The 27,334-nt window shown below is 34.3% G+C and overlaps 1 protein-coding gene across 1 annotated transcript in view; it reads left to right on the plus strand.

The window, feature by feature from the left end:
• HOMER1 (homer scaffolding protein 1) overlaps positions 1 to 12,160 on the plus strand; it is a 112,397-nt gene extending 100,237 nt beyond the window's left edge. The window contains exons 7-9 of the mRNA XM_004678177.2: positions 1,322 to 1,432; positions 1,990 to 2,070; positions 9,980 to 12,160. Coding sequence (XP_004678234.1) covers positions 1,322 to 1,432; positions 1,990 to 2,070; positions 9,980 to 10,168 — 381 coding nt within the window. The 3' untranslated portion in view covers positions 10,169 to 12,160. The remainder of the gene's footprint in view (positions 1 to 1,321; positions 1,433 to 1,989; positions 2,071 to 9,979) is intronic.
• The last annotated feature ends 15,174 nt before the right edge of the window (positions 12,161 to 27,334 follow it).

The following is a 27,334-nucleotide window of genomic DNA, read 5'->3' on the forward strand; positions in this document are numbered from 1 at the left end:
AAATTGATAAATATTAATCCCTAAGATTTTTGAACATATGTTACATGTTATGGGCTACAGGACAGGATTATGTAGGAATGGCTCTCTGGAGAAAGTGTGTGCTGAGCTAGAAGTTGAGGTTTATTAGGATTCATGCTGAACTTGAATGTGTTAGTAGTTAAGCAGTGCATATTATAAGACAGAATTAAATCATACCATACAAGAACTGGAAGAGACACTGAAAGTGAAGGAAGAGGTGTGGCCTTCAGTGGTAATAAAACACATTCTATAATAGTTAAGTCAAGTAGGTGAGTATGAAAATGGTTTGTTCTTCTGACAAGGAGACTTCCCTGTTTGAATTTCAAAGTGCACACTGGGTGTCTTCACCAAGTAGATTGGAGCCATTGTATAAAGGAACTAAGGGTTTAGATTTGATGGTCTAAAAGAAATGAGCTGTTGAAAGGCTTTGCATGGAGAGGAGTTGCACAGTGAAAGATAATGTTGGCTGTTAACAGAATAGATAAATATAAAGATTATAATTAAGTCCACTGGCAAGCCATTGCTTTTATTTAGGGTTCTGAATCTGCACAAGGCTATAAGTATATAAATGGAAAGGAACAAAATGATTTGAGAAATGGAGTGACAGGATGTGAAGGACAATTAGATATTTAGAAAATGTGAGGGAGAAGGATTTGTTCTGTTTTCTTTTTTTAAAGATTGATTTATTTGTGCATACAGAACTGGGGTACAGGCCAGAGGTGCACGGGTGGTGAGAGGATTCACCAGAGACAGAGTAGAGAGCAGAACAGGCAGATTGATGAAATACACTGCTGAGGGGAACAGAAGGCAAGACAGAAGTTTGCCATGTGGGTTACCTTCCTTGCTGGGGATTGAACTCTTGCTGAAGCATTTGAGGCTGATATCCTGATGCTGCACTTTAACCCATTTTGCAGCACTAGGGAGGGCCAGCTCTGTTTTCTTAATTGCCTAGAACTTATATTCTAATCATCCAAAATGTATAATATACTAATATATATAAAGAAATGTGATAGTTTGTAAGTATTTATGTTGAATTTTGTCTATATTGACTATTTTAGATGCAGTGACTTTTAAGGACAATATCCCTTTCTGTTTTCTCAAAAAAGGCATGTACTTATTAAAGTTTACATTGTTATTTGGACCCTCAGTACATTCTTGTTGACCAAAGAACTGTCATCTTTTGCAATGAGAAACACTTTTGATGTAAAGTCATTTCATAAGTTGATTCAAAATTCTTCATCTCTTCAACCAGAAATCCTTTGAAATTGTCATATTGTTTAACATGGATTCTCATTTTTTTTAGGTTACCGAACTTGAATGTGTTAGTAGTCAAGCAAATGCAGTGCATACCCATAAGACAGAATTAAATCAGACCATACAAGAACTGGAAGAGACATTAAAAGTGAAGGAAGAGGTATTTGTTACTTTCTACTCATCTGTAATCTAGCTAACATATGTGTACAGAATATTAGTGTTTGTGTCACATTCAGAGGTGTTTTATGGAATAAAATAAGATTGTGGAGCATTTTAGGATACAACTTTTCTTGACTGATTAGCTTGTCAATATTTTTTTCATCCTTGCTTCTATTGTTGCGAACTATGTAGAAGTAATTACACTGAGATGCTGTCTGTTGACCTGTGCATGAGGGTTGCTTCCATACAATCAACAGAAAATTGTTAGAGAGGTTAAATGAATTTTGCAAGCTGCTGTTTTCTCTTGTTTTCAGTCAAAGGATTTAATACCTTTGGAAAGAATTATATCAACAAAACTTAAGGAACATTAAAATATTCAGCTTGTTTCTAAACAGTGTTTTGCCAAAGCTTCAAGTTAGACTTAAAGATTAAATAAAGATTAAATCAGTTAATATAAATCATTTAAAATAATGTTTTTTGAATCATCTTTTTTCTAAGGATTGTGACAGTAATTTCAAGAAAAAATAAGGCCTTCTCTTTCTACTCTGTCTATTCTAGGAAATAGAAAGATTAAAACAAGAAATTGATAATGCCAGAGAACTACAAGAACAGAGGGACTCTTTGACCCAGAAACTACAGGTAAACTTTAATAAAATTTATAGTCATTTCTGCAAAGAGACATAAATCATTCTTTCATATAATAATGGCTTTTTTTTATGAGACTCTATTTTGTAAGTTTTAGTCATTTTTCTTTTCCAGAACTTGTGATTCATGCCTAATCCTTGATTTTTTTCAACCATTACTTGATCACTTCATCTAAGGTAGCATTTAATCATAGATTGTCACTTACAAATTATCTTTAATAAATTATTTTAGAAATTTAGACTTTTTAAAAATGCCCTAAATTCAAAGAAAATTTCTGAAATTCATTTTATTCATCTTGGGAATTCTGCTTATTTTTTACACTGAACTAGTAGGTGAATAACAGCAGTAGTTGTGCCTTAATGGAAATCAAGTTAGTGCTTTTTCTCCCATCAGTCTAATTTCACTTTTTTTGTGTGTATACAAATAGAATGTTTTCTGATTTTAATTGATACATATATGTCCTGTGTCCGTGGTAGTTGCCCATGATTAAGACAGACATTTCAAATTTTATTCCAAAGTCTTGTCCTTTCAGATCAGGATCTTTTCTGATAACCTTTGGCTAGCAGCTGCAATAAGGAAGGGTTAAAGCTACTTTATGATTTGTAGTAGGGATAAGTGTATGTAGAATGAAGAATTTCAGATAGAGATGTGGTACTGAAATTCCAGAATTATGGGTGTTACCTAGTTTATAATAAGAATGGCCAGCATTTAGTGAGTACTTGGTATATACTCTTTACTTATATTATTCATTTAATTCGCATAAGAGTCATGTGACTTGTCTTTTCCAATCTATATAAATAAGTGGAGACAGTCAAATTTTATGACAATAGAGAACAGGTTCTTCATAAAGAAAACATTCTTTATATGAAATGAAGTACTTCCCTCTCCCATCACAGACTTAAACATTCTGAGGAAAAAGGGTTACTTGTTTTGGTTTGCCCTATTAAATTTTGTTTCTATATTTAAATCATTGGTGTAAATTAGTGGTTCTCAACTTAGGGCACATTTGTGCCCCAGAGTGCATTTAGAAATGTGTGGAGACGTTTTTTACTTTCACAACCAGGGCTGTGCAGCTAACATCTGGTAAGTTAGAGCCAGTGATGCTACCTAACATTGAATTGTCCCACCCAAAATGTTACTAATCCCGAGACTAACCCTAACTTGAAGTGTGTAGTCAAGTCTGGAAGAAATGAGGATGATGCAGTCCGGTTTTATCTTTTTTTATTTTGGTTGGCTTTCATTTTTTTCAGTACTTGCTCTGGTTCAGGAATGTGCTAAGTACTTAACATATATTAGGTCTAATGTGTTCAAACACATTAACAGATGTGATTATCCCCATTTCAAACTAGTTTAAAAGTGTTAACAAGTTTAGACAGTTATCCAGACAGTAGTGAGCCTGAGTTTTGATTACGAAGTCTGTTCTTTATGCATTACTGCACTGCTTCAGGCAGTCAAGCATCCAAAGCACCTAATTCCAGAGAAATCAAAAGACAATTCATTCATAGCAGAATTCTAAATATATTTTATCATTGGTTGAGCGTCAGTTAATTGAATTTTCAGCTGGTACCTGGAATTATGAATATCAGTTCTTACCTACCATTTCACTAAATATCAAAAATATTAGCAAACAACTTACTTAAAGCAGGTGGGGGAATTAAAAAAAAATCATAGAAATAACTAGTATTTTTTCCAATTAAAAGAAAGTTTTTCCTTTATACCCTTCCATCTTAAAATATCTGTTAAATGTCTCAACACCCCATAAGGACCTTCTATTCATAATTTTTTTATAGAAAATTGGATTCATTAAATTTTGTAAGTGATCAAGATTCTTTTGTAATTGCATTGCTTGGAATTAGTTGTAGGTATGAATATGGATAGAAAAGTCATGGGTACATTAAAAATATTATAATATTTCTATTTCCAAGTTTTCCCCAAACATCAGTATAATACTTATAATAAGAATACAAGATATTTTATAAATTATTAAAAAAACCTACAAAAATGTAATTTAGCAGGAAACATAGTGAACCACAATCCCATCATCCTAAGGCAAAGCACTTGCATTTCCTTCCTCCACTTTTACATAATATTTTTCTATGCATGAAACTTTGTAGATACCGTTTTTATCTTGATCTCCTAACTTAACATTGTGTAATAAGGCTGGTGACCACATAGTGTTCTCTTACATACATGTACCACCGCATCCAATATTTCTACAGGGATGGCAATTTATGTTGTTTCTGATTTACCTGTAATGAATCTTTTCATTTAAACTTCATCTTTGTGATTATATATTTAAGTCAAACTTCTAAATGAGAAGTACTTGGTGTCAGTATTTTAAAATTTCTTAGGCAGAGAAATTGATATCTAAAAGGTAAGATACCTACTGGATTGCTGTCCCCTGATCTTTGCTGTCTGACAACTCATATAGTAGTTTGCCTCCTCCACATCCCTTCCCTTATATACTCTTTGTAATAGCATATTTTCTTTTCTTTGTAGCATTTATCATTATTCAAAATGATCTTGTTTGTATATTTTATTTCTAAACCTTTTATTTCTAAATCATTTCTGGCAGAAAAATTACATAAATAATAAAAGGGTTTTTCATGTACATTTCCCAAATGTTTTGGCCTATTTGTTTTGTTTTTCATTCTGGATCTTTCTCTGTATGTATTTTTACATATTTTTTTCTGAAAATATTTCAGAATAAGTTGAGATATGATATCCTTTTCTCTCTAAATACTTCACTGTGCACTTTTTAAAAGTAAGAACATTCTGCTACATAACCATGAAAATCAAAACATTATAGACCTTAACTCAAATTCCCATAATTGTCATAATACTTTCCTTTATTACAGCTTTTAAAATTATTTTTTTCTGGGCCAGGGTTCATTCAATCTTACATGTTGCATTTGATTGTCCTATATATTTTGATGTTCAAATTATTCCACATTTGGCCAGTAGGAACCCCTCAATCCAGCAGGAACCCGTCAGTCCAGCTTGTGTCCTTTTAATATGATCATGTCATTTGTTAAAGAACTTCATGTTTTAAGATAAGATAATATAATTTGAAAGCAAAATATAATCAAAGTGGGAAATCATATTTGCTGCAAATATGATCAAGTATTAATATGTTAATTATACAAAGAACTTATCTAAAAAAAAAAAAAGAACTTCATGTTTTAGCATAACTTGATATTCCAACCCTGGAATTAGTTATTTCTCCAAGGAGAAAATTCTTTTAGCCAAGACTGGTATTTAGAAACTGAGATCCAGGAACTAGATGTTCTTTTTGCTATTGAGATAACATTTCTTTGAAGTCCTCTTAATAAATATAATTAGAAGTATACACATACCACCACATTATGGCCTGTGTATATGCTTTCAAAATGAATTCATACTTTGCTTTCAGTGTAGTTCAATGTGAAGTTCATTATAAAATTCCCAATTTTCATATTTCTAACTTCTTTCCCCAACACTGAGAAACCTGATACCCATTCTTCACAGTATATTTACTTACTTCCTTAGTTCTAAAGAACTCAGAATACAATTTCTGAATTGCTAATTTTATATCACGCCAAGAAAAAATACAAATTAAATCTTACCAACTACACAACAGTATAAATTTTTTATGTTCAAAAATTAGTTGGATTAGTTCTTTCCCTCCTCCCTCTTCATTTAGTTGTTATTCAGTTAAGTTGCAATTATGTTCATTTGTGTTATATTAGATTCCACTTTAGTTTTTCTTCCCTACCCTTTTCTTTCTTTTTTTTTTTTTTTAAAGATTTATTTATTTATTCATACAGAACTGGGGTACAGGCCAGAGGCTCAGGGGCAGTGAGAGGATTCACCAGAGACAGAGTGGGAAGCAGAACAGGCAGATCGACGAAGTACACTGCTGAGGGAAGCAGTGGGCGGGTCAGGAGAGGTCTGGCTCGCCATGTGGTCTCCTCCGGGGCAGGCTGCAGGCGGGAATCGAACTCATGCGGAAGTGGCTTCAGATTCTCAGTGCTGCGCTTTAACCCGCTGCGCCACCAGGGAGGGCCCCCTACCCTTTTCTTAAATTATGTATGTTTTTACTGAGTATATGAAACATTACATTATCCCAAAGTCAGAACTATTGAGAAAGGTATCTTTAAAGAACTATTACCCCTTCTAATCAGTTTATCCAAGTTCCAGCCCAATTTTTCTATGCTATAAGTGGACAGATATGTTTCCCCCTATTTCAGCACAAATAGTAACAAACTATATAGATTCCTTGATACACTGTTCTTTTCATCTAGAATATGTACTAGAAATCACTTTATAGGTTCATAGACAAATTATTCATTCTTTTTTATAGCTGCTAGTACTTAATTTGTAAGGTTCATAGATAAGTTTTTCATTCTTTTTTATAGCTGCTAGTACTTAATTTGTGTATGTAATGGTTTATTCAACCACATTCCTTTATTATAAGTATTTAGGTTGTTTACAATGTACTGCAAAGTATAACAATAAATAATATGTGCATAGGTATTTTTGTTATCGGATGTATATTTTCAGAGTAAATTCTTAGATTACTAAGTGAGAAGCTAAATAAATTTTGTTCGATATTATTAAATTCCCTTCCTTGATGACATGTGCCAATATCCTTCATACCAGTAGTAAAAGTATCTGTTTATCTACAGCCTCACCATTAAAACATGCTGTCATTTAAACAAACATGCTGTCATACTTTTTAACTTATAGTAGTATATAGTAGGTCAGAAATTAGAGCTTTAATTTGTATATCTCATATTGTGTATGAGATTTAATTCCTTTTATAAGCTTAAGGACAATTTCTGCTACTTTTTATATGCGCGAATTGTGTGTTCATTCCTTTTGCCTTTTACTCTAGAGGTTCTTTAGTCCTTTTTCTAGTGAATTTCAAGGGCTCTTTATATATCTATCATTGTGTCACAAATATCCTCTAGCTTGTCCTTTACTGTTTTTTTTTGGTTTTTTTTTTTTTTTTTTGGCCTTTGCTTAAAGTGATGCTTTTGTTTTATGTAGTAGTGAAATTCATCATTCTTTTATTACTTCTGGCTTGGCATCAGCGATAGCTCTTTTCCAAACTCATACACCTAAGTATATATATATACCTAAGTATATGTACTTTGTATATATATGATTTCATTTGTTACAATTAAAGTTGTCATACATTTGTTTATTCTTAGTAAATATTTATTGAATGATTCTTCAAATTTTCTATTCTTCAAAAATTGCTGTATTGTTTTTCTGTCAAATTGCTAATTGAATTGTTAACATTGTCTTGGTATTTTATATGGCTTGCTATATATTAGGGTTAATAATCTAACATGGTAATAATATATCTAACTTGTTAGAGCTAATGATATCAATCATATGTCAAGAAAGGCGATTTTTCTTTAGCTTCTATTAGATTAAATAAAGTTGGATTTAAATTTATAGAAAATTAAACCTGATGTGGTACCATTGATAGTGATAATAACTGTTAAAATTTTTTAATCATGGCTGGAGTTTTAGGTTCCATATCTAACAAATACGATACATGACCTTCTCCCCACTAGGATATTATACTTTCAGTTATTGTCCTTTCAAGGTCTCTGAAGAAGTTCGCAAATTCTTTCTTCCAGTGCTTTATCTAGACTGAAACAGGCCTCTGAGTGCCCTGGCACAGGCCTTACATATCTAGAAACGAGAAATGGAACACAGCAGAACAAAATGATAATAAGTGGAAAAACGTGACAGGAGGGAGAATACAAGGCAAGGAGGAGATTTGGAAAATACATGCAGAAGGTAGAAAGCCAGGAAATACTATCAGCCAGGTCTCCCATCCTTCATATTGCACAAGGCTGTCTGTCTTGGCTCTGAGGCCATGTTCTCTGCCATGGAATAGGCCGGCACCAGCAGCACTGTGTTGCATCACTTCTGTTATGTGCCCAGCAAAATTCATTAAGTCAGAGAAATGATAACATGCTGGACTACTAGATAGAGCAACTCAATATTAATAACTGACGGGATTTTGTATATTGCTTGCTTCCATTGAAAATGTTTGTGTTTCATTGATTGGCAAGGAGAACAAGGCAGACTTTCAGTTCTAAGGAAGACTTTAGAGGGCAACTGGGTGGTGCCCATTGAAAGGGGTGTTTTCTAGTAAATGACTTTTAGTCTATTTTTGTAGTTGGAAATATTCTACTCTTAACCTTATTGTTTAAGCAGACAAGAGAGCATGCTGTGCAGTCATGAATGGAATTTTCACATTTGATCTCAGGGTCTAATTTTCTCTTCATTGTGTAGAACCTCTTTGTATTTAGCTCCTGAATTTATAAATACTTTAGTAGTTTCAGATTCTACTCTCAGATCACCTGTAGATTATTCAAAGGGAAAAGATTAGAAACATACCTGTTTAATATCAACAGTAAATATTTTAGGATTAGATTGAGCTTCCTTAAGTTCTTCTTTTATATCTTATTATAGCTGTTTTTCCCTTTTCTTAATTTCCTAGAATATTGCAACTTATCTGTGGAATCTTTACTTGAAACTTGCTCTTATTTATGTCAAAGTACATGAACATTTCTTCATGTTCAGAATCCTAAAGCAGTGTTAATTTTGGATATGTATTCAACTCAATTCCCCAGTTATTTTTCTCAAAATTTTAATTTTTGCAGAAGTCATAATGCTGACAACCGGAATTACTTCCTGCTGTGTATTAATTCCCAGTGTTTGTCCGTATCAGTAGAAATTTCTGCACAGGTGAAATGTGTTGTTTCATGTTTTGTTCTTTTCATTTAACATTTATCAGTCTTTCAATAATTAAAAAAAAATTGACTGTCCTTTAGACTTGATAGAATTTTTTTTAGAAATTTACATTTAAATGATACATAAACACTTAAAACATTTTTCTGAGGTTGATTCACACTGTGTAACTAGCTTCAACATGTTTTCATCATCCCATATAATTTTCATATGTGATTGTAATTTGTGTCAGTTACTTAATCCCTCACAGATATGTACATGAACTTTCTAGAAAGAATATATGACTTTGCTTATCAGAATACCTTATTTAAAGTACAATTGTTTTCTAGGTATAAAGTATGAATTTCTATGTCTAAAGTGTGATAGATTTCTTGTTGTTTTTCTCTGTTTAATTTTTTAATTTAAACTGAATTTTTAGCTCATGGTACGTTTTATTTTTTAGAATCACTTATGTTTGTCATGCTCAGGAACACTTTTAAAGTAATAATAGCTTCTAATTAAAAACTTTTTTACTCTTATTTGCTCTTTGGTTTGGAATATATTGTATTGTTAGCTTTACATTTCTCTTATATGTGCTGTCATTATATATTATCCCACAATTTTTAGCATTTGAACTATATTCTCGACTGCACCCATTCATCTGGATACTGAGGTAAAACAAATTGTAAATGATGTATTCTGAGCATTCTAAAACCTCATCTTGGAGAGTCATTTTATTTTTTAAATCTTTCTCTAGCATTGCCAGTAAGCATAAGAAACTAATTTCTTTCTTTTCTTGCTTTCATTTGAGATCCCTAACATTGTATATTAGGCAAAGTACATGGCAGAAATAGAAATGAGATATAGATAGTCCACAAAATGGGTCTTCAATCCTTTCATGGTGTTTGAGGTGCCTGGAGTATTCTCTGGCATGAAGTAAGCAATTGGGAAATTTTTATTGGATGGAGGGATGGATTCCTGAGCATTCCAGTCAATAAAACCACATGGATTTCTCGAATGGCAGTATCTGTGGTGTCTGTAAATCGTTGTAATGTGAGATTCAGAAACTCATCTGGCAGAATTAATTACCACAATAAAAGCAAAAGTTATATTGTTATCTAAGCCATAAACTGACATACATGCATTTACTGAACTTTTGTTTCTAAAGGAAGTAGAAATTCGAAACAAAGACCTGGAAGGACAACTGTCTGACTTAGAGCAACGTCTGGAGAAAAGTCAGAATGAACAAGAAGCTTTTCGCAATAACCTGAAGACACTCTTAGAAATTCTTGATGGAAAAATATTTGAACTAACAGAATTACGAGATAACTTGGCCAAGCTACTAGAATGCAGCTAAGGAAAGTGAAAATTTCAGTGCCAATTGATTAAAAGATATACTGTCTCTCTTCATAGGACTGTTTGGGCTCTGCATCAAGATTGCACAAAAAATTTAAATATCACTCCTCCAGGAAGAGGATCTTTTGAAAATTGGAATTGTATATTTCGGTGTAAACTTTAGAATTCAGCTTGTAGCTCGTTTGGGGAAAAAGAGACGAAAAACTTGAACTACAAATTACCTCCATGTATATTATTGGCCATAGTTAACTAGAAAGTTATAGACAATTAATGCAATCTTTTTTCTGATATTAGCCAATGGGAGAATTAACAATGTCTGGGTCTCATTTCTCTTTTGTGTTCAACACAGTGAAGGTTATCTGCTTTTTAAATTATTTTATTTATGATATCTAAAGCTGTGTTCTGTGCAAAAACTTAGTGATGAAAGCCCTGTCTTTTGTTGTAATCTGAATAATTTCTCAGGATATTTTTGCACTGCTGAGAAGCAGTGCCATTACCAATTAATTCTTGCCAGGAGTGAGAGAGAGCTGCATCTTTAAATGAAACATACTTACTCTAACTGGATGTATAGAGTTCTTCCCTTTTTTTTTATACTGGAAGATATTTCACTCTGGTGTTCTCCAATCTTGTCTGCTATATAGTTTACTTTTCCATATTGATTCCGTGTAGTTCTGAGAAGATATTGTCTCCCATTTTATTATACATTTTAAAGCCAACTAAAGAAGGCAGCTGAGTCCCTCAGAAATTTTTCTTTTTAAATTTCTAATAAATTTGACACATAGTACTGAAATACAGCAGCCCGTCACTGACGGTCTGGTCTAGCAATGTTAAGTATATTTACAGAATATGCAGTTACTTTATTTATATATTTTGCAAGAAATTTTTTCTGAATGATCAATGCATTTCAATTTACAAATAATAATGGTTATTGGGGAACTGTTTATTATAGATCATTTTAAGGTGTATAGCTATTTTAAAGGGGATCCATTTCCATCAAACAGCCTATCAGAGGACTATTGGGATCTGAGCCGTGTACTCTGTCTGGGTCTTCACAACTACATCTCTAGTTAAATCTCACAAGGCAATATTCTGAACTGTTAACTAGGCATTTCAAAACTAGGCATTTCAATTCAATAGGCTCTTCTCAGTGAACAGGTTTTAATGTTGTTTTGATGTAATTTTAAAAGACTTTTAGCAAACATGCATTTCTTTCTATATTTCTTTTAAGAGGCTATTTTAAAAGTAAGCCAAGTGCTGTCTAGTCTGCTTATGGAGTAGGATTACATCAGAGTCCATATATTCTTGCTGTACAATGCCTGTGATGTTGAGGAGGGTTCTTTTTTAAGTGTATGCCTGAGTATCTGACTCTATAGAGTTTGCAAATGCACTTTTTGTTTGTACCCCAAAACAATTGAATTGTTAAGTACAAAATTAAGCTAAGTAATCAATTTGTACACATTTTTTCACTCACAGATACTCAAAACTAGATATTTTTGTTTTATATGTGTATATGTATGTATACAAATACATACATATTAATTTATATTAGAGTGAAAAATAAATGGTTTGTTTCTAAAGTTAATTTCAAAAGTGAGTTTTTAGATGTCTCTAAAAAATTTGTATCAGACACGTAATCATGTAGTATGTATGCTTTAACATCATGTAAGTTACCTCCATCTATTTTAGGACATTTTCCTCACCTATTTAGTGTAGGGAGGATAATTTAGATACACAAGCTCAGAGCTGAGATTTTTCTCTGATAAATCAGGTAATAAAATTTATTTGATTGATGGAATTTTAAAAATAGATGTGATTTCATCCATCAGTTTCTGAGTAACACAGAGCACCAAATTTTAATTTAAATAGGGGACTTAACTCTAGAATCAGGGAATTTAGTTATGAAGAGTTAAAAATTAAAAAAAAAACAACACTGTAAGCTGTTGAAATGGTAAATGAATTATTTTAATGCTATAATAAGATATTTTAAAAATTTTCACAGTGTCATTTAAGGGGAAAATAACTCATCAAAATGTCTCCACTTGAACTGTACTGATATGCGAGACATGTGTGTAATTCAATATATACATATACCCATATGTATATACAGAAAATTATTTTTAATATTTTCCTACTGATATGAAATTTAAAATTGGAAATTTTGTGAGTTTTTTCCTTTTCCAATAAGAGCCTAATTTTTTTTTCTTTTTTTAGTGATTAAGCAATTTCTTGAGGGCTGCACCTTTAAATTCCCAGATTGTCATTTAGGCATGTACAGTAAATGGGATAAGGTGGACACAAGTGCACATATAAATAAAATCTTTAGACTATTTTAAACATTAATTTACAGTAGGAGAGTGTCTAGATATCTTCATCAATAAGTCATAACTAGGTTGTGTGCCTACTGTAGTTTTCTCCATTTCTGTATTATATAAATAAAAGTTTGCATATTAAAATTTGATTTTTTTCCCAGAGATAAACATTATAAAATGTATCTATATTTAGATCAAACTGTGGTAATGTATTTATCAGAAAATAATGTTGGGGACTAAAGCCTGAACATGTGGACTTGAAGTGACACAGAAAAGGAAAGCAGACTTACCCATTGTGTATAAGTTATGATATGACAACTATGAATTCTTGTACAAAAAAAAACTGAAAAAAAGAAAAACAAAAATACAATTTTTATTTTGAAATACATTTGTTGTTCTCTGAAGAATGTACTTTATCCTTTTTTCCTTCAGTCTTTTACAGATACTTAAAAGCATTTTAAGTGATGGCAGCATTTACTTAAATCTTACAGGTGCTACTGGATTTTGCATTAGTATGTTTTGTTGTGAAATCCTAACTTTGACATAAAAGGTTTTATAAGTATTTCCCTGCCTGGAAAATTAGTTTTTGTTTCTCTCTCAACCACCCCCTCTCCTTCTCTCTTTTCCTTTACCATCCTCCCTCCCTTCCCCATCTTTCTCCCTCTCTATCCTTTTTGTCCCTCTTCTCCCTCTTTACCTTTCCCCTTCTTCCAGAGTAACAAATGTTCATGAAGGTCCATCCTTCATTGGCTCTATAGAGGAACTCAGGCACCATCTTAGATTTAATGTTTTGCTGTCATTGAACTGTTGGGAAGCAGAGGAAAAACTTACTCTTTTTTTTTTTAAGTGGTTCTAAAAGGGACATAAACATTGAACTATCACCATCTTTTACAACTCATTTTTTTGCCCTGTTATAATTAAATTTATTCTTTAACATGTGTGCTTACAATTGTCTATGTTTTTATTTAACTCTGGAATATACAGTTCAGCTGTTCTTATGAACTTGGTTTCTTGTCAGTTCTGGAATAGGAGGCAGGCCAGAGGGAAAATTTGTTTGATGACTCTTTTTGATGTTGTTGATTTTAAAGAAATACTTTCATTTATTTTATATCAAATGGTTTTACCTTCTTGAAATTCTGTACTTGAAATAATGAAATAGTATTCATTGAATTTTTGTCTTCTGGACATTTTTTTTATTATTTATCACTCATGAAGTAAATTAATTTATATAAAATCTTGGAGAAGAAAACCTTCAGGTAAGAAGTATTTGAAAATAACACAATTTTCTAAAAATAATTTCTCAATTAGGATACTGTAGTATAATGATTATTTGTTGAAAATATAATTTTCATGTCAGAGTATTTTTAAAATTACTAGAAAAGTATTATTCATTAGGCTGGAAATAGATGTATCATTTGCCTTTATATTGTGAAATTGTGTTTTTGCCTAATATGTCAAATTAGACCTTAAATTTTTATGAGTTTTTCTCTGTGGGAAACTGATACATGGATATCTCACAAATATAAGCATAGTTATATTAAGAATTAAAGAAATGTTTTTCATTTTTTGATTACATATTGCTAGTAAGATAGCTAACACTTTTATCCAAGGAAAAAAGAATTTAAAAACTCAAACAGCACTACACTGCCTAGTGATTTAATTAGTATACTAGATGGAAAAGAAGCATTGTAAGACATTTTTACACAGATGACCCAGGGAAAGAAATTGCATCTGAACTAGAGTAAAATAAATACCACAAGCTCCCAATAGACTTCTAGAAAGACTCTGCTCTCTTTAAGGACCCTTCAATCCTCTAGATGAAAGGATACATTCCAGAGACCACCAGTACTACGTCTGGGTAAGGATAGGATATACATTATGAAAGCAGAATCAGAGAAAAAGCACAGTGGCTTCAGTTTATATCTATGGCACATTGAAATATCCAGAGACACATAAAATACCACTTCTACTTAGCTGCTAGTTTTTAACAAAAGGAGTTGGGCTTGTTCTAATGAATTTCAAAGGCTTTCAGAAGACCCTGTCATTTGTCTGTGAGGATCTGTTTTTCCAAATAAGACACTTAACTTGCAGAACTCACCAAACCGTGCGATTCTGACCAACTTTTGTCAACTGTTTTCATGTCAGATCTACAAGGGCAGGAATACTATTCTGCTTTCTCCTAGTGACACCACATTAAGATTTTTAATGGGTGCCCAATAAATTAAATGCTAAACCCATTTCTGTAAGATAGAAAAGTGTCTTCTGGGTATTTGTTTTTCATCAACATTCATTTTATCTTAATTTGTGATATGTAACTGTTACTATATATGCATAATATATGTAGTGGACCATATTAGATGACTGGTGTAGTGACTTACCTGATTGTTGTACCTTAAGTAGAAGAACTATTTCAGAAAGCATGGCTGGAGAGCAGACGTACTTAAAGTTAATGCTTTCCTGACAACTTCAGTGTGAAATGGAACAAAAAGGAGTATTTGTTGACTATCTGCTATCTGACAGGTACTGTACTAACTTTGGCACTTCATTTCTATGTATAGGGCCCCTTCCAAGGGTATTCTTTTGGGAGGAAGATGGGGAAAAGGACGGGAAGTGGCTGATATGATTATTCCTGCTGTGTTCTCTCAATACTCAGCTGGGAGCCATAATGCCAGGCAAAAGATGGAGAATTTGTTCATGTTTCTGGTAGAGTATTTCCCTCTAGTTTGCCTGCCTTTCTTCTAGAATATCTGTTAATCCACTTCTTAACAGTATATTTTGTATTTGCTCTTCTTGAACTTCTTCTTAAAACCACCTTTGGTGTTTACTATATTTGTTATCATTCAGTTATACTGTTTACAGGTATCATATTTATGCAATATTTTTAGTTCCTTTTTTTTTTTTAACTTAGAGGCTTCCCATAATCCAAAGAAAGTAAATTTCATATGCAGAATTTCAGTCTACAAAATTTAAATAGCAAACTATATAGAGAGGCTTTGGGAAAGCAAGGTCAACAAATTGTAAACCATAAAACTCATACCCTAAAACAAAGTGATAGTTCAGCAGGATATGACTTTTGCATTCAGTTTCTGGGTAACTTGTGGTCAGTTCTGCTTCCACAGAAGTTAAGACCTTTCCAGGTTGATCAAGCTGTTAGATCAGCCACATTGAAATAACATATAACTATAGAAAATTGAGATGGGTGATACTAGAGATAAGGATGAAAACACTTCATATAGTTTCCAGTTGGGAGAGATGTCCAGTGAATAATTATTAAAACATTTGGAACTATTTTTTTGGATATGGGACAAGTTATTTTTAAAACCTAGATTTTTTTTTCATGTATCTAAATATTGATCTCTTTTTTGTTGTTTTGGTAAAGGATACATAATATGTCATAAATATACCATCTAACCATTTTAAGTGTATAACTCATTGATGTTAAATACATTTACAATGTTTTATAACCATCACCATTTCTATTTCCAGAACTTCATCATCAGAAATAGAAAGTGTATACCTATATAACAGTAACTTCCCAATCTTCCTGCTCCCAGCCTGTGGGAACCTCTATTCTACTTTCTATCTCAATGAATTTCCCTGTTCTAGGTTCTCATGTAAGTGAAATTGTGCAATATTTGTCTTCTAGTGTCTGGCTTATTTCACTTAACATAATGTTTTCAAGGTTTCCATGCTGGGGCATGTATCAGAATTTCAGCCTTTTTCAATGCTGAATAATTATTCCCTTGTAGTGTCACAACACACTTTGTTATCCATCTTTGGGCCATTTAGACAATTGTGCAAGAACAATTATGTACAAATATTTGAGTCTCTGCTTTCATTTCTTTAGGTATATAGTTAGAAATGGAATTGTTGGAACCTATGGTAATTAGATGTTTAAATTTTTTAATAACTGCCAAAATTAGATTAAAGACTCATGTAAATAGGTGTCATCTCACTGGTACATCAATCATATGATTAATGTTTTAATAATAGACCTGCAAGTGGTCCATGGTCCCTTAGACATGCCTTTTATTCTCTTACCTAAAACATTTATTGAGCATCTGCTATGTTCTAAGCCCCAAAAGAAACTAAAGAGAAGCTCACAATTTATTACGGAACACAGAGTTACTTCTTATACAGATGTGCTATGAGAATGAAGAACACTAATTAAAGGGACCTAGAAAAAAGGAGTCAAGAATTCTTCCCAGAACAGGTGTTAACTAAGTGAACCTTAATGGAGGAATAGGAAGTAGCTAATTGAAGAAGAAAGGAAAGAATTGTAGAAAGTATCATGAACAGAGACTCAGAGAGATGAAAACATTGAGACATCAAAAACTAGTAGGAGTTAGTACATTGTAGGATGTTAGGGAAGGTTTGACAAAAGACAGTGATATAGAATTGGGCAAAGGGTAGGTCAGGAAGGACTTTGCAAGTCTTATGAAAGTTTTACTCTAACTGTAATGTGGAAATACTGAAGGGTTTTTTGGAAAAGAAGTGATGCAGTAAAAATTTTTTCTAAGTGTAGGCAGTTTTGCAAATCACAGTAATTCCCATTGAGAGACCACATCATGGCAGGTACAATGGAAGTAGAGAAGATGGAATGTATTTCAGAGTTAGAACCAGTAGGATTTCTGCCTAATGTGTTTGTCAAGGAAGAGAAAAGGATGCAGGATGACTGTTACATCTCTTGATTTGGACAACTGGCTGAATAATCCCATTTACCGAGTGGTGAATTCAAGAAGAGAAGTACTTAGTTTTGGTGGCAGTGAGGAGAAAAGACAAAGCAACATGAGTTTTAAGGTGCCTGGTGAATATCCAAGTGAAGTGGGAGTTTAAAGAGAGCATAGTAGAGGAATATGTAATGATAGTTGAGGACATAAGAAATGAAGAAATTACAAGATAAAATGTTGCTTTGGACCAAGTGCAGGACGAGCTTATAAAAGAGGCAGGAGGAATGACCAAAAGGGACACATGGTTAACCAAAAACTTAGAACTCATAAAAACTTAGAATGGCATTTCAGAAATTGACATTTCATATAAAAATAAATCAACTCATGTCTTGGGGCTGTTGAGACCCTTCATTAATACTCAAAAAAAATTTTAAGTTAAAACCAAACTCAAATGTATTATATGTAACATCTTAATGTATTAAAATCCAGCAAATATCAGTACCAGGTTGGTGGTTTTTGTGTAGATGCCAGAATAAAGCCAGGTCTAGTAAACTGAAGAGTGTCCTTGTATTTTAAGGTAAGCTGTTAAGTAACTACCATTTTTTAATGTGCACTTAACAAAATTTTTCTATACTGTGCAGCTGAAACAAAATACAGAAGTAGGGTCTACATAAGATAATCTTTGTCTTCTGTAAACCCAGTGTTTTTGTACTATAATAGAATTCCACGTAGCTGTCATTTCTAAGAGGTTGTGTGGCTGGGGTTTGCGGGGCTATAGCCAAAAAGGTTGACAACCACTTTCATAGAGAACTTGGCTTATTAATCTTTCTGTGACTCACCTGCCTCTCCTCAATGTCAGGGTCTAGAGACTTAAGTGTATTTATTACAATGTGTTTCTTAAACATGTAATTTTGATACTGAATTCACACTAAGACCAGGTGATTTCATGTTTGCATTTCTAGGTTTAGAGAGTTTACTTTTCTGTTATCTTAGATGTTCCGTATTCCTTTTTTTTTTTCATACTGATTCATGAACAGATAACTGTACTCAAATTATCTCTGGTAGAAATGATCTCAAATGACAACAACAAAGTACTCTTTGTATTTGGTTTTAGACTGCTGTATGGTATTTGACTTTTAGTTTAAAATTAAAATTAGCCTGAATTCCTTGAGTAGACATGACTTGCACTACTTGGACAACAAATTAGAGCATGTTAGACATTCCAGGAAAAAAGAGGAGCTATGGTTTTTCAAATTTGGCTCTATACAATCCATAAAAATTGCAAATCACTTGTGAATTGTCAAATAAACTAAATTTTAAACCACTTTTTTGTTTATATTTTTCTATTTAGTGGTTAATCTTGGACTCCTTTGGCCGAGCCTTTATTTCAGAATACGTTCTATGCTTAAAAACCTGTGTTATCTATGTAATAGAGTAAAACAAAATTTCAGTCTGTGGCACATGACCATCTCATAACAGTTCACAACAAACTTTCACAATGTCATGATCTACGTATTACTGTTACATCTACTCGCTATCTTTATATAGAGCCTGTAAATCAAGCAAGATTTAGTGGTTGGCCAAGGAAGATGTACCCTGAGCAAGACATAGGACCTCTGTCTGTTTATCCTGTGCTATTCCCACTCCATTGTGCCTGAACTCTGAAACCTATGCTTTTTTTAAGGAGGCAGGTATAAAATTTTATCAATTCACAATATTATTAACAGCCTATCACTTAATGAGAAAAATCATTCATTTTCCATTTCACAGTGGCATTTATCTCAAGTATTTCTATCCTTCTCACTTTTGGAAAAAACTTGATTTTAGTGATCCAGATGGTTCATATATGCTTGCTTTTTGCAGTCATTTTTAATAGTGCAGATAAAGTTAGTCACTTTTGAGCTCTTACTTCCTACCCTAAAAATTACTGTGAAAGTCTCTTTAATGTGTATCCCTTTTTACATACAGCTTTTTAACATAGATTTATAGACTACATATACTGTTGATTGAAATAGTTTGTTCAGCACAAAAAAGAATGAATACTTTAAAAGAAAAGGATTTGTCATGGATTTGCACAATTTTTGTTTTCGTTTTTTATCTATTTGTAAGACTGACCATTGGCCCATGGTAATAATTGCATCTTCATTTGTTAGTTACAAAATTCATTGTGATGAATCATTCAGAGGTGTTTCTTTCTCACTAATCATCAATCTATATGTCAATAGCAATAGCAAAGATAAAGATTTGATTGGTTGATGCTCTAGGGCATAAAAGGAAACAAGGTTATCCCAGTGATTTCCTATTCCCCTGTCCAATTCTGCTTATCAGTCACAGCCATATTCGTTAGCAGTATAGCCACGAAGCTTATAAGACACTAGTGTAAATATTGCCTTCTCCAAACCCTATGTCAGGGTTGATTAGCTTCTTGTTTTGACTTGAACTATCCTGATAAAGAACTCAACAAATATGAATAATAATATATGTTCCCCTGTGTTATGCTTGGGATTCATAATTTTGGGCAGGTTTTCATATGTCACTTTTTTTTTTTTTAAATAAACGGTAGTTTTTAGCTGCCAGGATCTACTTTTACCATCACCAGTTAGGAAGTTACAAAAGTGAAGGTGAAGCCCAAACTATTGAAAGATATTTTGTCAAAGACCAAGTTTCCCCAAGAACCTGGCCCCAAACTGCCCCACTCTGGGCAGAATGCAACACACCACAGGATCCTCCTCTTCCTTAATTATCTACTAAATTCATCTTTAAGCCCCATATATGAAAATACAATGCAGCTATCAACTGCCGTGGCTTTAAATCTCTCAGCTTAGATGCCCTACACCACTTGAAAATGAATGTTGGGTGAAACTCTCCTTTGAATAACCCTTTGAAGTGGCTAATATAGCTTTGGTCCTCAGACACGGCCTTCTAAAGATTAGCTTCAGCCCCAACAAAGAGAATAGGTTTGAATTTTCCTTTTGGCTAATGTTCATCAAACCTAGTTGTCTCAAGCCTATAATTCTGGTTTTAACTATTTCTCAATCAATTTCAGTCTGTTTGAGCAAAGAAAATGAACTTTTATTAAGTACATGTAGATTATTGTACACTCCATATGCTATGTCACTTGGTCCTTAAAGCAGCCCTAGGAAGACAAGTGGCTCGCCTTCACAGAAGAACACCCAAAGATCCCCGGAAACCTGGAGTCACTTAATGATGTAGACCCAGTAAACAACAAAAAACAGTATGGACTTTATTCCTGTTTTACTCTAAAGGCAAAGTTTTCTTTGCCAGCCTCAGCAATGAGAGAAGTAACAGAAAAATAATTTTTAAAGTGGAGTTGGTTGCTCACTTAAGCAGCTGTAACAAGGTTGGAGGAAGGTGACTATTTCTGGATTCTCTAGGGCAGGGTCTTCAGGAAGATACTGGAATTGCTGACCATGATTCATTCATTCACTTTTGTGTCCTGGTTTATTATCTGACCCCAAGACTATACTATCTCTTGGGATGAAACTAAGCTAAGAGTTCTGATGTGCTCAGACTTCCCATGTAATGCTTTGGTTACTTCAAACCTATGGGGGAAATTTATGAAAGAAAGATGCATGCAGTGATTCAGCCACACTCTAAATACAGTGTCATGCATTTGTGCCAGAGTAGTCTAAATCTTGTGAATTTAGGGGAGCTGCAGGGTTAGGTTTTTGGAAAAGTAGAACCTCTCATTCTGGAAGCTTGAAATGCTGGCAGTAATGCTGGTAACACTTAGTACTCTTACTCAACACACCCATTCCTGTCTCTTCATCCCTCTACAGGAGTCCAGATAAAGAGGAGTCAGCAGAATTAAAAGGTGACAACACACCCAATTCTTTCCCCTTGAGAATGTTTTAAGCCTTTCTCTATGTGTGTTCTCCTGTAAAGAGCTCTCTTCCACTTCAGCTGTGCTGGGAATCCTGGATCTCAAAATGAAGATTTGGGTTCTGCCTTCTCTGAATGCTAAAGGCAGTTTTTGTTGCATACTGGGAGCTAGCAGTGTTTTCAGAGTCAGAATATTTGGGTTCCTAAAAACATATGGCATGGAACAGCATGGAAACCACAGAAGTGCTTTTGACTTCAACTTCTCAAAGCTATACAACCAGTTGCAAAGATAATAGTGGGCTTTCTCTTCTCTGCAAAACCCAGGCTGCCTTTGAGAAAATGTACACATTTGCTAATGTGATAAAATAATAGCACATTTAGTAAGTTGTTTCTTAATTTTTTTTTTATTTGGCTTAAGAATTTTTGAATTTTATTCCGTTATTTTTTCACTTTTTATGTCAAGAAAAACAGGGTCATTTCATAAATGACTTTTTCTAATATATTCCTTTCATACCACAAATTCTCAAACTTGTTTTGAGAGTATTTTTGAAAGTATTTTTATTTGCTGTTGGTTTATTGTCAAAATACTTTCAACGGAAATGTTTTTCCCTTTAAATATGCAATTTTGGGGTTCAGCTCTACTTATTAGGAAAATACAAACCAAACCAATAGAATATCACCTCATACCTGTTAAAATGATTGTTTTCAAGACTGACAATAATAGCTGGTGAGTATGCAGACTCAATGGGAAACAATATGGAGCTTCCTTTACAAACTCAAAATAGAAATATCTTATACCCCAATAATACCACTTTCAGGTAGTCAAAAAGTATGAAAATACTAACTCAAAAAGATATATTACAAACAATAACCAAGATGTAGAAACCAGTGACAGATTAGTGCCCTAAGAAGATGTGGTATATGTACACAATTCAGTTATAAAAATATGAAATCTTCCTATATGCAATAACATGGATAAAATTGGAGAGGGTTATGTTAAGCAAAATAAGTCAAAATGAGAAAGGCAATTAATTGCTGGGTGGTTTTGCTTGTGTAAAATATAAATAACTGAAGCAAACATACTGGCAAAAACACAACAAAAAAGTAACTCTTTGACCCTGTGAAAAATACAGTGGTTACCAGACAGGGGAAAAGGAGAGATGGGTAAAAGGAGTCAGTTTGATAGTGTGAATGGCACAGAATTTTTGGTGGCAAGTATAGTGAGGGATGTGTATGTGTGTGTATATATATATATATATATGTATATGTGTATGTGTATATATATATATATGTGTGTGTGTGTGTGTATGTGTATGTGTATATAAATCAAGGTCTGAAGCTTATGTAGCATCATAAACCAATGGTAAATCAATATAAGTTTATTTAATAGTAAATACACATTTTCATCTCTATCTGATATAGCCTTTAAAATGTCATGCACAATAAGATTTGCTGTCGTCACTGAAAGAGGGTTCTATAAGTATCTCTGTAAGAACCATGCTCATTAGACAACAGAGGGCTTACATGAATTCATTTCTTAACTAGCTAGAAAAAGTCTTATTTTTAGAAAAGACTTATTTTTAAGTTAAGAAAGCTGTGCTCAATGATGATTTTATTCCATTTTTATTTCAACTGAAAATGAAATAGGAACAAATGCTTCCACATTGAATTTCTATTGAATGAATTTAAGTGAAGTTCACTACTAGTGGCTTTACATTTAGTGGAGGTGTGAAGTGCCCAATAGAAGTGTTGATTTGACCTACATCCAAGCCCGGGGTCTGCAGTGCTGGCCTTGGAAGAAGCAAAGGTCTCTACACAAGTTGCAGAGCCTACTAGGTTTGATCAGAAGTCCATGCTTGAAATAATTTTATTTTTCCACCAGATGATAGATGGTGAACTTAAGTCATCTAATATGAATGGTGATTCAGTTATTTCTGGCTGACAGTTCACCAGTATAATAATATGAGCTAGATTCTAGTATGAGGTAGACGTTTCCTTCCTCCCCTCCCTCACACACTTGCATTTGTCATACAGGTTTTCACACATATGTGACCTGTCAAAAATTTAACATTCTCTGCAACTCAATATTTCAGACTCCAATTTCTTCCCCTGCAAATGAATGCAGTAGTCTGTTACTTACTACACCCTCTTCTTCCATTTCTAGATGTTCAGTATATTAAGAATCAGTGCTTCTAATATTTTCATCTCTAGAGTATTCAGGGTGAAGTATCAATGCTTCTAGTGAAACTCTAAGGTTTCTTTCTTTGAATGAAAACATGTGCCTTACAATCATTTATTATCTCAAAGTTTTGTGAATATTCTTTAAACATATGCCTTCTTTATGATGCAGTTATTTTACTTCTAGCTATTTAAGGAAATAGACATGTCTACACAAACACTAGCACATGAATCTTTATTCACAATAGTAACCCAAAGTTGGAAATAACCCAAGTGCCCATCTGTTGATGAATGAGTAAGCAAAATGCAGCACAGTCATACAATGGATTATTATTTAGCAATAAAAAGGAAAAAACTACTGACATATGCAGTAACATGAGTGAATCTCACGCTGAATGAAAGAAGACAGACACAGCTGTGCATTCTACATGATTCTCCCTTTTAAAAATTCAAGAAAAATGATAGTGACAAAAGCAGGTCAGTGGTTGCCTGTGGATGCAGAGGGGTCTGAGGGTTCTTTTGGTGGTGATGGTTGTTCCTCAGGTATATGAAACTGTCATCACTCTTCAAATTTACACTTTAATCAGATACAGTATGGACATATAAGTTATTCCTCAAAGTAACCAGGGAAGTTTGGTTTTTTAGTAGTTGTTGACTGTTAAATCTGAGGCTTGAAGATAAGCAATGGGCAGCAGATATGTTTTTGGGGGGCCATGATATCAAAAAAGTGTTGATAAACCAAAGAAAATTAACATATGAAAAGCTCTTTAGTTTCTGGACAGCATATGTGAATTTGTGGGGAAAAGAATTTATCTTCTGATTTCAGATAAACCCCAGAACAAAGGACTGCCTTGAGGGCTAAGAAGGGCGATAGGGTTAACTCTTTCTTACTCTCTTTGTACAGCCCTCTGGATTCCTGAGAGCCAGCCTGCTCAGCAAACACAGGCAAATGTTCAGTGGCAGGCAGCCTCTTGTCTTTTTAGCATGTCAGGCTCCTTAATGATTTCTTCCTTCGCTCTGCCTGAGATGGTATGTGTCCACACAGGGGTAGATTCTGTTCTACTTTGTGAATAGTCCATTAAGAAACTAGAAAGCTGTCGGGCAATTCTTTCTTTATAGATCACTAGGAACAACCTGTTTTAGTTGGCACCACATATAGAACCACAGGATGTGAGATTTGGAAGGAACCTCAGAAATTTTTCTGTCCAACTTCCCAAATGAAGAAACTGAGACCAGAGAAGTTGAGTGACTGGCTTAAACGCACACAGCCAAACAAGATTGAAAACCCCCTCTCCAGGATCCTCTCCACTTCATTCTGTCGCTTGAGACTCATGGAAAAAGTGCAGTCCAAGATCTCTAGCTGTCTAAAACCAGACCGTAAATCCAAATTCTTAGCCTTGTGCACTTTTAAAAATGAAAGTTGTAAAATGGTTGAAAGCTAGTTGAGAAGAGAGCAAATTCTCACCTCTGACCTATTGTGAGAAAACATGAGGATCAAACCTCTCAGCGTGGGAATGAATGAGGCATTTATGATTATTGTAGAATTTGGCAGCAATTACAAAGCCTGTTCCCTGGTGGAATTGGCCATGTTGTTTGCATTTGCAAATCATATCTATTCTTATTTGCATTTGCAAAAAATAGAATAAATTAATTCTTGGGTAGGAGCATTTCCTATGACTGGGAACTGTTTCTTAGTTCATTACTGTTCTTTTCACGCTTCATCTATTTCCCCTTGATGGCGATTGAAATAGCAGATATTTTATACAGAGAGGACATTCATCATAGCATATTCTTGATTGAAGTTGAATAACTTCTTCCTGTGAAGCAGCTACTGCCAAGGAGACAATTAGGCCTTTCTGGATGTTCCACTAACTCACAGTCCAATATGGCACTAATTTTCAAAATATAGTTTGTCAGGCCCAAGTCTCAGCAACATCCCCAGCCACTTGCTCTCACATTTGAATTTTCAGTGTCTGGACATAAGTAGGGTCACACAGATGTAAACATCTCCAAAAGGTTGGTGATGTTCTTTTTCAGTGGTATCTAGTCATCACCGATGGTGCTGATGATGGTTTGGGGGAGATGAAAATGACAGTTGTATGTATAATTTAGCAGTGACTGGTCCTTGGATTACCTGCTGTGTTGGTAACATTGTTTGCTCTTCACACAAATTTCCTGAAATATCAGTGGCAGAGTTAGACAGCATGACTAGGATGGTAATTTCAGAAAGACTTTGGGTTGTTAGACATCCTACACTGAAGCAGCAGCAGCAGTATGCCCTAATTCCTTGAGGGGACACCCAGATCACAAGTGACAGGTACTTTCAGTGGCATAATGGTGAAGAGGCCCCACTCTTCTCAATGGTATTATTTTCTGTGTTGATTCATCTATGCTAGTTTGACTGCAACTAGGGTTTTTCCCCCATTTATTTTTAAATTAATTTTTTTTAGTGAAGTACCATTGTTTGACACAGTTTTTAGCATTTTGGCACCTGTCTTCTACCACCAGAGTCCAAACAGATGAGTGGATCAAGAAGATATAGTGTGTATACACAGTGGAATACTATTCACAGCTGTGTTTCTATAAAAAGGTATATTCTCTGAATAAGGGACACTTCGAAACGAAACTGTAATTGATGATATTACAAATTGGATCCAAAATAGAGGCAAGGAACCCAACACCAAACAACTAGATAAACAAAAAATAAACTCATTCACGTTTGTAGAATAATATGCTTAGCGAAATAAGCTAGAAGAAGTAAGACATACTGAATGGGGTCACTAAGGGTAGAATATAGAGAAAGTAACACCTTTTATTTTCCAGATGAGGTAGGCACCCATCTAAAAGTGGTGTCCACCATTTCCTAAACAGAGCAGTCTTGCGACCTAATTCCTCCCCTTGCACTGCACACAGCTGTGTGTCTGCATTGACATATTGTCCATATATAGTGAATCCTGTTGAATGGCTAATTATATTGTACTTGCTGAGCAAGTGGATAATAAATTACTGACCTTAAATGTGGTCTAATCCAGACAGTGTACCGTGGTACAAGAAATCACTGAAAACATTGTACAAGAACAAACTTTTTCTAGAAAAAGTTAGGCATGGCCAGAATAGATCTTTGGGTCTATTTTTGTGTGCATTAGATAGCCGTGGAGAATTGAGATAGGTGTTTCAAAAATTCATAGCTTCCCCAAATCCTCTATAATCTTTTGAATTTAAATTCTCATCATTAAGCTCCAGGGCTCTTGGGATGCCTGGACTGCAAAACTAATTTTCTTTTCCATTTTCTTGTTATTTATTGTTTATAAATGTGGTCTTTTGTTTACCTAAGAGACTGAAATGATAGCGGTAGCTAAAGACTGTAAATTGTTACAAGCGGTGTCCCCTGAAGGGATTTGTTGGTAGAAAATAGTGTCCCAGAAAGGTAGAAAGGTATATAAGTGGGGTGAAGCAACGCGAAAAGCGTGTAAGGGAACTTTGCGCATGCGTGAGAGGGAGCTCTGGGCACGCGAGAGGAGGTTGCGCAGGCGCAGATTCAGGTGCGAGAAAGCTGTGAGGTCACGTGAGGGAGGCTGAGCAGCTGCACCAGAGACCTGTGGAGCTGGGCTGTGTGAGCACGAGCCACATGGCGGAAGCCATCGAGGGCCCTGTCCACGTAGTCGTTTCGGAACAGTGTTGTTAGGCCTGGAAAAGAATAAGACCTTAAAAAACAGTTATCTTGGCGAAGTGTGGCCTAAAGAAAAGGGAAGACCCGGAGCCAGGCGTCCTGCTAAAATGAGTGAGTGTGGCCGTTTTTTCGGTCGTTTATCTGCTACAGCTGTGGCCTTGAGGATTGTTTGGTGTTGTGTTGGGGCATTTTGGCAGCCCACGGAAAATCTCCTGTGGTATCTTTTGCTGTGTTTGTGAGTGCGACCCCGCCTTGTAGTTTGGCTGTCGTGTGCTCATATTGCTCAGGTGAGGAGCTGCTCAGCCTCAGTGGCGGAAACGCCATCTTGTGATGGTCTTTGTGCAGGACTGGGCAGTGCTGGACACGACTTTGGGAAAACGGCTGTTATTGGCCTCAGTAACTCTGGTTTTTCGCGGTTTGTTAAATAAATCCCCTTGTTATATTCTCAGTTTGAGCAGTCTTATAATTGTGCACATGGGTTAAAAAAAGAACAAAAA

Source organism: Condylura cristata, unplaced genomic scaffold, assembly GCF_000260355.1.
Source record: "Condylura cristata isolate star-nosed mole 26May11 unplaced genomic scaffold, ConCri1.0 scaffold00007, whole genome shotgun sequence".
NCBI classification, from domain to species: domain Eukaryota; kingdom Metazoa; phylum Chordata; class Mammalia; order Eulipotyphla; family Talpidae; genus Condylura; species Condylura cristata.